The sequence below is a fragment of the Lutra lutra genome, chromosome 12 (genome assembly GCF_902655055.1).
Source record: "Lutra lutra chromosome 12, mLutLut1.2, whole genome shotgun sequence".
Classification (NCBI taxonomy): domain Eukaryota; kingdom Metazoa; phylum Chordata; class Mammalia; order Carnivora; family Mustelidae; genus Lutra; species Lutra lutra.
The window spans coordinates 72,356,466-72,368,759 of NC_062289.1; the positions used below are offsets into that span (position 1 = coordinate 72,356,466).

Genomic DNA, 12,294 nt, shown 5'->3' on the forward strand with positions numbered 1-12,294 from the left:
GAGATTCAGGCAGTGGGAACAGCATATGCAAAGGCCATGGGGTGAGAGCTCTGCTTCCCTGAGAGACTGAGGAAGGTGAGAGAAGGTGATGGCTTAGAGAGGTATGGGTGAGGCTGGGGAGGTGGGCAGGGCCTGGTGGCTGTGGTAATGGCCTTGGCCTTACTGAAACGTCAATGTGAAGCCAGGGGAGTGTTTTAAGCAAGAGGGTGGCACCAGGCTGTGTTCTACAAGCCCCCCAGAGGGGCTGTAATGGCAGTAAAGCCATTTTGTGGGTGGCCCCATTTCCTCCTTCCCTCTCCGTTAGACTTCAGCCACACCTGCTCCTCTCTAAACTAGACTGGGACACCTGGGTGGCTCAGTCGTTAAGCGTCTGCCTTCAGCTCAGGTCATGATCCCAGGGTCCTGGGATTGAGCCCCACATCAGGCTCCTTGCTCAGCAGCGAATCTGCTTCTCCCTCTCCCTCTGTGATCTCTCTCACTCTCTCTCAAATAAACAAAATCTTAAAAACAAATGAATGAACTAGACCGAGGCAATCTTGCTTGGTGGGCAGCTCATGACGTTCCCTCCACATGGAACTTGTAGCCTCTCTTTCCTCCATTTCTGCCAGTTAACTGGCATTTTCTTTCCACACCTGTAGAAATACCAACCCTCTCCCCCAGTCACGGCCCGGCTGGCCCTTGACCAAGTGGATCTCCATCTTCCCACTGCAAAAGCCATATGTTTGTTTGTTTGTTTGTTTTAAGATTTTATCTATTCATTTGACAGACAGAGATCACAAGCAGGCAGAGAGGCAGGCAGAGAGAGAGGAAGGGAAGCAGGCTCCCCGCTGAGCAGAGAGCCCGACATGGGGCTCGATCCCAGGACCCTGGGATCATGACCTGAGCCGAAGGCAGAGGCTTTAACCCACTGAGCCACCCAGGCGCCCCAGAAAGCCATATGTTTTCAAGCTTGTTGTACCATGGGGCTGCATGAGCTCTGGGCAAGCCACAGTACGAATGGCATGCTGGCCAAGCACGTGGGCCGAGGACAGCTGCCCACACTCCAACTTGCCTTTGCTCCCTCCTAGCTGTTGTGACCTCCCACCAACTGCCCCGTCTCTCGGGCCTCAGTTACCGCATCTATAGGGTGGAGACAAACGATCTCTGTGAGGATGGCTGGGAGGGGTCACAGAGCCAGCCTATAGTAGATGCTCAGAACTGGTCTCAGCACACAGAGTCATCTCTGATTATTACCGCTGGGCAAACAGCACATGCCTGGGACACCTGGACATATTTGGCAGGAATGTGAAGTTTCAAAATAGGCGTTGTATGTTGTCATCATGAGAAAAGTCAGGACTCCATTGGACTTGCCGGTCCTTGTTTAATGGTTAAGGTTGCTTTTACTTACAGTGACATCTCAGTGCTTAGAGCCACTAAGGGACCCCATGGGGCTCCATAGGGTTCTAGGCCCTCTGTGTTCATCTCTCCTGTCCCCTCATCTGACAGAGAGGACCTTGGTCTCAGAGAGGTGGTGAGGGAGAAGTTGTTCTAGGCCAATCGGAGAGAGGGTAGAGGGGCAGCGCTCTAATCTCCTGGTCATCTCCCCTCAGAGGGGGACACATCCCCCCAACCCCTTCACCGCAAACAGTAAGAGACTCCTGAACAGAAGATAGTTCCTTCTCTGCTGCACTTCCCTCAATAGGTATTCAGGCCTCTGGCAGGGCGCTCACTTACCCAATTTGGGGGAGCCACTGGGCACATGGGGGACATGGCTTCCCACACTATGGACACACCAGGTCCCAGAAGAACTCGGCCAGTTCTCAACCGAAGAATCCTTCAGCTCAGGATGACCTCACTGGCCTCGTGGGGAGGGCGCTGGTAGATCCTTGCTCACCCCAGGGTTTATGTAATATTTTCTTTCCCAATAGTCCTCAAAGCCAGCCTATGACATAAGTAGATGCGCGCCTTTGTCTGTCCGGGTGACTGGCTGGCTGGCGGGTATTTCTGGAGGACTAGCGATGGGCCGGGCATTGGCACGTGTTATTCACCGAGTTACGCTCCCCGTTCTCTTGAAGTAGTATTCGCCACTGCATTTTAAAAAATAAAGATACAAAATATTTATTACCAAATTTCTCACTTTAAGTGGGTAATTCACTGGGTTTTTGTCTCTTCAGACGACAGTGCCACCATCACCACAATTTAACTCAAAACCACTTCCATCACCCCCAAAGAAACCCCATGCCCATTAGCGATCACTCCTTGTCCTCAGACCCCTCCGGGCCCAGCAGCCACTCCTCTGCTTTCTGTCTCTATGAATTTACCTCTTCTGGACATTTCATTCAAATGGAATCGTACAACGTGTGGCCTTTTGTGACTGGTCTCTTTCACTTGGCGTCCTGCCTTTGAGGTTCATCCACAGTCTATCACGAATCGGGACCTCATTCCTTTCTGTGGCTCAGTAAGATGCTGTTGTATGGTTAGACCACAATTTTTAAAATCCATTTTCTGTTGATGGGCACTTGGGTTGCTTCCATTTCTTGGTTATTGTGAATAAAGGCTGCTATAAATATTTGTGTGCAAGTTCCTGTGTGAACACGTGTTTTCAATTCTCTTGGGTGCATACGGGGGCGTGGAACTCTCACGCATGGGGCATCTCTATGTTTGAGTGTTGGAAGGCCTGCTGGTCTTCAAAGCGGTTGTGCCATCTTGAATTCCCAGGAGCCGTATCCTAGGGTTCTGATTCTTCCCTGTCATCGCCAGCACTTGTTACTGTCTGTCTTTGATGACAGGCACCCCAGGGGGTATGAAGAGGTATCTCACTGTGGTTTTCATTTTGCATTTTCCTCAGACCCATTCATTTTGCATTTTCCTGATGGCTAACGATGTTGAGCAGCTTTTTATGGGTTTATTGGGCATTTGCCTGTTTTGAAGAAATAGCTATTTGTTTCTCCTTTGCCCATTTTGTTTTATTTTTATTTTCATTATGTTTCTAGAGATTTATTTATTTATTTTTGAGAGAGAGAGAGCGCGCACACCTGAGAGAGAGAGAGAGAGAGAGCGGGGAGGGGGGAGGGGCAGAGGGAGAGGGAGGGGGAAACATAAGCAAACTCTGGGTTGAGCACGGAGTTCGGTCTCAGGACCCTGAGATCATGACCTGAGCCAAAACCAAGAATTGGAGCCTTAACCGACTGCACCACCCAGGTGCCCCTGCTTTATTTTTTTTAAAGATTTATTTATTTATTTGAGAGAGAGAGCACGCCTGGCCAGAGGGAGAGGGAGAGAACCTCCAGCGGACTTCCTGATGAGCGCGGAGCTCGAGCTCACCACGCTGCGATCCCAGCCTGAGCCAAAACCAAGAGCCGATGCCCGACTCACCAAGCCACTCAGCTGCCCCGCCTTGGCCCATTTTAAATTTGGGTTGTCTGCCTCTTGACTGTTACATTGTGCCCCTGCTGTCCACAGTGGAAACTGAGGCTTGGAAAGGGGACGTGACTGGGCTCATAAGCTCATAAGCAGATGGAGACTGGTAACTGGTAACTGGGTTGGTGTCTAGCTCCCACCCTAGCAGGTCACAGGTCACTGTCTCTCTTCCCAGATGAGGGGCCTCCAATTCTGACCCACCCAGTCCAGCCCAGGTCTGTCTTTGCACTTAGAGCAGTAGAGCCTCACAGGCAGAGGGTGGGCCGGAAAGACAGGGGAACAGCAGTTCTGAGGAAACAAGCCAGTCCTCTTTCCCCCTCCAAATCACGAGGACCCAGCTGACGTGGCCCGGGAAGAGGGGACAGCCCGGGCCTGTGGTCGGGGAGCCTATTTATACTGGCTGGGCCGTGTTGCAAGCCCTTCCTGCTGGGGAGAGGGACGTCACTGGGCGCTGACCTCACCAGAAATGCTGACGCATCTTCCCCTCATGCTTTGCTCGGTTGGCCAGCCGGGTCTCCTCACCTTGGGGCCACTGCCTGTCCTCCTGCACATCACTGTCCCCTCCCACCAAGCTCCAGGCACTCCCCCATCGTCCGCACTCCCCGCAGCCCTCCAACCATGCCCTCCTCTTGCAAGCTGTCCTGGGCAGGGTTTTATCCCTTAAATTCTTGTGTTAAAGACCGACTCCCATAGTACCTCAGAATGTGGCTGTATTTGGAGATAGGGTCCTCAGAGAGGTAAGGCACAAGGAGGCCATGGGGGTGGGCGTGGCCCATCCATTATGGCTGCTGTCTTTCTAAGAAGAGGAGATTAGGACAGACACACAGACTAGGGGTCAACCACATGAGGAGACAGCAAGAAGGTGGCCGTCTAGGAGCCAAGAGAGAGGCTGCAGGATAACCGACCCTACTGATCGCTCAGTCTCAGACTCCTAGCTCTGGGATGGCACCAACAACCATTTCTGTTGTTTCAGTCCTCCCGTCTGTGCTATGTTGTCAGGGCAGCCCGAGCAGACCAATAGCTAACTCCTCCTTGCTGTCGGTGGCCGTTGCCCCTGGGGCCTGTACACCGCACCTCGCTTTGCTGCTCAGAGCGTGGTCTTTCAGACTTGAGAGCCCCCTTGTGAACACCACGTCCTCTTAACTGCTCCCACCCAGGGTGATGCAGAAAAAGGAAAGCAAAGGCCTGTGCCTTCCCCCCACCCCGAGTGCGAAGGGCCGTCCTCGGTAGCTGAGACGGCCGAGAAGCACTCCAGCCAGCTGTGGCTCTCCAGCCTGGAGCCAGGCCCTGAGTGTCTCAGTTTCCTTGTTCAAGAGATCCGAGGCATCCCTGCCCTGGTGCTCTCTCCCTTCCAGGGCTGTTGCCGGATGAGATGAGGGATGCGAAATGAAGAAGGATCCCAGCTTGGCATGGGCCCCAGGAAACGGTCTTGCGGGGGTGGGCACAGAGATGAGGAATTGAGCAGAAGCCACGTTCTCAGGAGGAGAATCCAGAACTGGTCCTTGGGGGTGGCGATGGTAGGTGTGGTGAGCGCCATGTTGGGGTGCCAGGGAGTGGGCGGGAGGTGAGGAATAGCCTCCTGGGCTGGGTGGAAGCCTCCTCCTCCTGGGTGAGGGGGAAGAGTCTGGTTTTGCCCACTAAGGGATCCTCAGCGCTTGGGAGGGGCTGGCTCAGAGAAGGGCCAAATAAAAGTTCGTCGAACAAATAAATGAGTAATGGTGAACATGTCTGCAGAGGATAGAGCAGGTGGGAGCAGCCCTGGTGGTCAGGATGGCCACCCTCTCTCCTGCCACCTCAGCTCTCCCTGTCCAGGCTCCACAGGCCCAGTGCTTTCCCTAGCTGGCAGCTTCCGGGGGTCCTACCCTGGTTCTCCGGGCTCCTGAGGCCCTCCTCCCCACTGAGCTCCTGAGGGTGCAGGCCAAAGACCCTCTTCCAAGCCAGGGAGATATGCTGGGGCTGCCTCTCAGCCTCCTTGTCTGCCCTAGGCCAGGCCTCAGTTTACCCTAACACAGTAACAGGTTGACTAGAAAGGCATGGTCTCCACAGTGCCTTGACTCTGACATCCACTGAGGTCTGTGAGAAGCGGAAGACTAACCAAAAATCACTATCTTTCAGAGAAAGTGAAACCTGGTCCCCAATCATCACCATGGTGACTCCCCCACCCTGGCTTCCCCTCTGAGCTCATAGCTTCCCCATCTCCTCCGCCCCCCACACTAGCCCTCAGCAGCGAGTACTTGGAATTAGACTTTCATCTTTCTTTTTTCCTTCAAAGGACTTTTGCCTTTTATGTCCATGATAGCGGCAGGGCTATGAGCCTGGCCCAGGAAATGCTTTTCGAATCCTCATTTTACAGGTGGGGCTGCTGAGGCCCAGAGACATTAAGTGACTTGCCTCTGGTCACACAGCATGTTGGCAGGCTTGAACCCTAATTTCCTATGTCTCATTTCCCCCCAGAATACCCCGTCTGTAAAGAAAGGTCCTGGCTGCAGGCAAGGGGTCTGGGATAAGGAAGGCTAGTTGTGAGGGGGTTGCATGATGGGAAAGAGGAGATGGCTGGGAGCCCCGGTGGTCCTGGGGCCAGAACCACAATCTCGGGTCTGCCAGCCTGAGTCTGGCTCTGTGCCCAGAGCGTGGTGGTTTCTGTTCACAGATGTCCCAACAGTCCCAGCAAGAGGGCGGGAAGGGCACTCAAGAAGGAAGATGTCTCGCTACCCTCAGCGCCAAACCACAGTGACTTGTGAGGCTGTTGGCCCCTGGGCCAAGCCTGACCTGCAGCCCTCCAAAGACCCAGTTGTCACACTCTCCCCTCTTTCCTGGGCACAGCTCCCTACAGATAGCATGGACCCCCTTGCCCCCTGTTCACCCCAGGAAGGCTGAGGCTGCAGTTTGCATCATCTTTGGGAGAGAGCCTGATCTCGAAGAATCAATTCGAAGAAAACAGGAGGAGGAGGAGGCATGCCACCGCACACAGCGCCCATTGGCCGCCCGTGGAAACTTTGGTTTTTGGGGTTATGTTCCCAGAAGGCCTGCCCTCCCCCCCTCCCCACCCACCTCACGAGGTGTTGGCCAATCGCCCTGGCGGGCATAAAGTGGCTGCCAGCCCGCAAGGCTCCCAGCCAGGAGGTGTCACCCCCAGCAGGCGCCGGCCAGAGCTCGGGCACCCAGCATGCGGGCACAGCTTATGTGGAGGACGCTGCCCAGTAAGTACTTCCTTCCTCTCCACCAGCACCCTGCTTGCTGTGCCCCTGGGTGCCAGCGTGGTGCAGGGGCACCTTCTGTCCATCGGGAGCTGGGAAGGCCGGGCGCCAGAAGGATGCTGAGAAGGGGAGAGAGCCAGGAGGTCAGGCAAAGAAAGTGGTCCACTGAGAACAGAGCATCTTCACAGAGTAAAGAAGGAGAATCCCTGGAAGACTTTTAAGGGGAGGTGATATAGAGGTGACTGTGGGAGCAAAAGAATAAGGGAAGGGGATAGATTGAGGGAGAAGCCAGGGAAGCAGGAGGGAGGTGAGTGACATGCTGGGTGAGGAGGAATCTGCAGACGCTGAACAGAAAAGCAGTGTGATGTCTGGAGGGGCAGTGAGGCTTCCTTGTTGCCCTGATCCACAGGGTCTGGGATGGAGAGACACAGTCCGCTAGGCACAGGGACCCTGGAGCCCACACAATCACACAGCACGCCTAGCCACACCCACAGGGTGACACGCACACAGAGCCACATAATGTCATTCAGAGCCCTCAATCTCACCGACCTGGGAGCCTCCACACGCAGTCCGGTGCCCCAGGGTGGACTGGGCACAACGCTTGTGTGTGGCCAGTTTGTTCCTCTCGCCTCATGCAGACCTGGACACACACCCATGAAGACACCCTAGTCCCACGTGCACGCAGCACTCACATGGATCCCCTCCCCGCCCCCGGCCCAAGCCCGGCTGCAGATACCTGGGGAGGTAGCAAGGAGCGCCCTATGGTCTTGGTGCCTGGGTGGCCAGCCCCCCAGCCGTCCCCGGCAGCGTCTTCCCCAAGGGGCTGAACGGTTCTTAGGAACGGAACATGGTGTCACTGCCTTCCGGGCCATTGCGCCACAGGCCCCTTCCGACCACATGGCTGCCGGTGCCTGGGGGTGGGGGTTGGGTGGGTGTGGGGAGGTCGCCAGCAGTAACTATGCTCAACCACCCCCAAGAGTCTGGCTGACAGCATCCCTGGTGGGCCTGATGGAAGTGGCCACTAATGAAGAGAAGAGGAAGGTGCACGAGGTGGAGGACAGTCCTGGCCTTGTGTGAACTGGGCAAGCCCTTCTCCCTCAGTGCCTTGATTTTCCTGTCAGTAGAATGGGGCTATGGTCTAGATGATCCCACACATTCTTTGCAGACAGAACCTTCGGTGGGAAAGGCAGCCTCTTCTGCTTATACAGACAGAGCTCTAGGCACCGGGCTGCTCCCAGGCTGAGCCCGCCTGTGCAGAGGGCCAGGATCTGTGGCAGGGGAGCCCAGAATCTTGGCCCAGAGGTCTTGCAGAGAGCAGCCTCGCTTGGGCTGCCCTGTGTCAGATCCCGAGGCTGGCAAGATTGGCAGGCGCGGGAACTCCTCTCAAGGGCCTGCTTGGTGAAGCAGAACCATTGTTAGGGATGCTGGGCTGTGACTTGCCAGGGAGGTGGCGGTGGCCCCAGCAGGTGCGTACACAGTGCCCAGCCCCACCCTCGATGGCACGAAGCCTGAGCCGATGGGCTATGCCCTCTGAGGCCCTGGGGGTGTCCTCCCCTCTGAAAGCCACTGACCTCCTTCCCCAAATCAGGTGACATCTTCCCCCCTTCTCTGCCCCAGGTCTGGTCCTCGGACTCCTGTTCTTGAGCACGCCGGTCATGGGCAGCTGTCTGGACAAGGACCAAGAGCTGCTCAGGCAGCTCCAGAAGCAGGCGGACATCATGCAGCGAACCAGCATGCTCCTGAACCCCTATGTGAGCGCCTGGCCCCTGGTGGCATCTGAGTCTCAGAGGACAGCAGGCCTGGGGCATGAGTGAGCCTGGAGAGGATGAGGCCCAACTCCCATTCAAGCAACCCCCACTCCAGATGGGGCTGGTGGGGAAACCAAGTCCCTGTGTTATTCCAGGGCCCCCTGGACCTCTCTGGGCCTATTCTGAAACACCAAGGAGAGGAGAGATCTTTCCCAGCTTGTCCCATTCCTCAGGGGTAGCAGCAGGGACCCAAACAGAGTCCTGTCCTCCTGAAGCCTATGGTTACGCTCCCTGCATCACAGTCACCCCAACCAGCCCCCAGCCCCAGCATCCTTCTGTCCCTGCTTGCAGACACTGGGGAGTCCTCACCCCTCTCTGGCCTCAGTTTCTTGATCTGTACAATGGGAGGATTGGATGGGATGGGGTGCATGAGGTCCAGCATTTCAAGGCAGACCAGAGCAGACCAAGGCAGACCTGTGTGTGTGTGTGTGTGTGTGTGTGTGTGTGTGTGTGTGTGTGTGTTGGGGGCTTGAGCACTCACATCCTGATTCTCTTTTCCCTCCAGATCCAAAGCCAAGGCCTAGACAAGGATGGACTGAAGGAGCACTGCCGGGAGCGTCCAGGGACCTTCCCCAGCAAAGAGGCCCTGCAGCGGCTCAGCAGGCAGGAATTCCTGCGGGCTCTCGACACCATGCTGGACCACGTTCTGCACAGACTGAAGGCCTTGCAGCGAGACATCCCCAAAGCCCAGGACCTGGAGACACTGAATAGGGCAAAGCAGAACATTCGCGGGTTCAAGAACAATATCCACTGCCTGGCCCAGCTGCTTCCAGGCTCATCAGAGACGACTGAGCCCGCTCCGATAGGCCCAGGGACATCTCCGTCGCCCACCCCCACCCCAGACACCTTCCAGCGCAGGCTCGAAGGCTGCAGGTTCCTGCACGGCTATCACCGCTTCATGCACTCCGTGGGGCAGGTGTTTCGAGAGTGGGCGGAGAGCCCGAGTCGGAGCCGGAGACACAGCCCCCGCCGGGGCCTGCGGAAGGGGGCCTGCAGAGTGCCACTCTCCAGGAACAAGAGACTCCTGCCCAGGGTTCAGCTGCCCCGGTAGTCTTAGGGGACACCCCCGGCAGAGAAAGGATCCGTATGTACTCCCTAGGATGGCATCTCCCCCCAGGGCCTCCAAACCTGCTCCCCTCTGTTCCCCACCTCCCAGAAGTGCACTTTAAGGGTTGGGAGCCAGGCTCTGGGATGGGAGGGTAGGGTCAGGCTATTGAGCCCCCAGCCCTGAATTCGTCAGTCTTGGTGGGGTGGCTGGGTCAGGCCACGCGGGGCCAACTTTCCATTGATTCAGGGGTCTGATGACACAGGCTGACTCATGGCCAGACTGACTGCCCCCCCGCCGCTCTGCTCCCCGAGGCCTGCTGGCCCTTCCCTCTCATGACTTACAGAGCCGTTGCCCCCAGACTTCCTCCTTTCCATGGCAGCATGGTTCTGAGGGGAAGGTTAGGGTCTGAGCTGGCCTCCGAAGGCTCATTGCCATTCTCAGGCCAGACACCTGGACATCTGGGTGACCTCACTTTAGGCAGCTGTGACAGATGCAGAGTGTCTTAGAAGGAGCACTGATCTGGGGGAGGGGGTGTCCAAGAACAGGGCTCAGTTCCCAGCTCAACCCCAACTCACTGTGTGGCCTCAGGCAGGCCACTTTACCTCTCTGGACCTCAGTTTTATTTTTTGTGATTCAAGCGGTTGGTGTAAAGCCCTCTCCGCTTGATTCAATGACACAGAGCAAATATCCAATGCCTTGCAAATGGGCAGGGCCTGGAGTTCTCTATAGACCTACTGCCTGGAGGGCCTGGTCTTGGGTACCGGCTGCTGGCTGCGCCCCCTGGTGGTGCATCATTAAAATTTCTCATGCTGAAACTGGTTCTGGAGGGACGCCCAGAAGGTGCTGGCCCAATTCTTTGGAGGGATATGACTAATTTATCGATTTTTATCAGTTTTTATCTGTTTACTATTTATAAGGCTTATTTATGATGTGTATTTAATGTTAATATTGTGCCAACATATATTTAAAAAACTTGCCTTTTTCTAAAGCCCTTGTGTCTCTCTGTTGTCTGGTGGGAAAGGATTTGGGGGAGCCTGGCCTTTTGGAGAGACAGGGGCTCTGACTGTGAGGTGTCTCAAACACAGACAGAGCATTTAGCCCGTCTGGACATGACTCCCCTGAGATGCTAGGAGCTAGGGATATCGAGGTTTCGGAGCAAGAGGGAAAGGAGGAAGGCTGGAGCTGAGGGCCCCTGTGTGTGTCTGGCTGGGAGTCCATGTGCTGATGTGGTTTCCATGAAATAGACAAGATACTAACAGATCCTGCCTTAGACACGGCCTGTGACCTGCTCTGTCCTTGAACCTCCTTCTTGAGGGGCCCCAAGGGGTAGGAATTCCACCAGGCCACCAGAAAACTGGGCTCCCTCCTGATGCTCAGAGCCCCGCCTTTTCTTTAATCTTGAAATTTCTTAATGCGTGAAAAGAACATTCCCCGAAACAGAACAAGTATTGACTTAATACTGAAGCACTATATAAAGGAGCCCCCTTCCCACTTAGTAAATAGGGATACAGTATAAACATCTGTGAAAGAAAGTGGACCCTTGAGGATTAAATGCAAACCCTAAAATTCTGCACAATAGGACATTGTGTACATGCCGATGAAAGCTAAGGCAGCAGCTACAAAGGAAGAGCTAATAGAAGTGGATGAACTTGACTTGGATCCATCCCTGGGCACCCCACCTCCTGGGACTGGGGGCCAAGATGGAACAGGACTTAACATCAGGGGTGGAGGAAAGCCTCATGCAGGTCTCTCTACAATAGATACGATCCACTTTGCAGATGAGAAGACTGAGACTTAGGGAGACTACAGGGAGGGCAAGCGTATGTTGAATTCAGGTCCTTTAGATGCAGGGCGGGAGCAACTTCTGTTACACTCCAGCCTCTGTAACTAGGCCAACAATGTCACTGAGTCCCTGAGGGCACAGAGCTCTCAGGCTGGGGGGCCGACAGGCAACAGACACGTAGAACCAACAGGACATTGCAGCGTGAGTTCAGCAAAAACCAACACAGGGTGATAGAACCGAGTGAGAGACCCAGGCAATAGGGGTGGTCAGTGTGGCATCTGGAGGAGGTGAAGCCTCTCCATCTACTCTGAAACCCAGAATGACACACTGGAGAAGGGGCGGGGCTTGCAGGTGGTGGGAACAGCTAGAGCAAAGGCTCCAAGCATTCAAGGATCAGCATAAAGTAAGTGGCGGGCATGGCTGATTTATCAAAATGGCCCAGAGAAGGGAAGTGTCTTACTCAAGATCACAGAGGGAACTCCCGTGCAGAACTCCACGCCTGGACTTGCAATCGGCAGGCTTCCAGGGTAGTGCCCAGTGTTCCAGGTGATTGACCAAGTACCTGGTGAGAGCTTCCCACTGTCCCCCACTGGGCTGTCCCTTGCTTTCAAGGCTCCTGCCACACAGGCCACCTTTTGGCTCCCAATATGCCCAAGGCTCCCTCCTACCAAGAGACCTCTGCCTATGCTGTTCCCTCTGTCTGGAACAGTGTTCCCTGTCATTCTGATCAGCACCTCCTTGGGTGTTCTTCCCTATCACCCATGGTCTGGGTCCAGCAACTTGGTTTATTTGTTCTCTGAAAACTGTCTTATTGACAAGCCTCCCCCACTGTGGTGTTTTACCCTCTGCCTCCCCTGCTGGCCTGAAACCTGCCAAGGATGGGTATGGTGTCTGCTTCCCTCTGCTCCAACATAGCACCCGGCTCGGTGCCTGCACCCAGGAGGAGCTCAGTGAAGAGCAGGGCAGGTGGGGCCCTGGAGGGAGTCAGAAAGCTGAGCAGCACGTCCTGCCCCAGCATGGGGGTGGGGGCCTTTCCTGAGGCTGAGCTGCTGGGAAGCT

General features: G+C 55.4%; 1 protein-coding gene across 2 annotated transcripts; it reads left to right on the top strand.

Moving 5' to 3' along the window:
• The first annotated feature begins 3,226 nt into the window (after positions 1-3,226).
• On the top strand, positions 3,227-10,419 carry OSM (oncostatin M). 2 transcript variants are annotated; one of them, XM_047697863.1, is made up of 4 exons: positions 3,227-4,925; positions 6,050-6,599; positions 8,214-8,347; positions 8,910-10,419. In XM_047697863.1, exons 2-4 carry the CDS (start codon positions 6,566-6,568, stop codon positions 9,453-9,455), a joined length of 714 nt encoding a protein of 237 aa, XP_047553819.1. In that variant the 5' UTR covers positions 3,227-4,925; positions 6,050-6,565; the 3' UTR covers positions 9,456-10,419. The 2 variants fall into 2 exon arrangements, with proteins under 2 accessions (XP_047553819.1, XP_047553820.1); XM_047697864.1 differs by lacking the exons at positions 3,227-4,925; positions 6,050-6,599 and adding an exon at positions 7,509-8,062.
• The last annotated feature ends 1,875 nt before the right edge of the window (positions 10,420-12,294 follow it).

Bases quoted from the DNA above. Each gene is read 5' to 3' on its own strand.
- OSM (XM_047697863.1), top strand. From the start codon at position 6,566: ATGCGGGCACAGCTTATGTGGAGGACGCTGCCCA. The intron at 6,600-8,213 runs GTAAGTACTTCC...TCTCTGCCCCAG, and splicing joins TATGTGGAGGACGCTGCCCA to GTCTGGTCCTCGGACTCCTG. The intron at 8,348-8,909 runs GTGAGCGCCTGG...TTTTCCCTCCAG, and splicing joins GCATGCTCCTGAACCCCTAT to ATCCAAAGCCAAGGCCTAGA.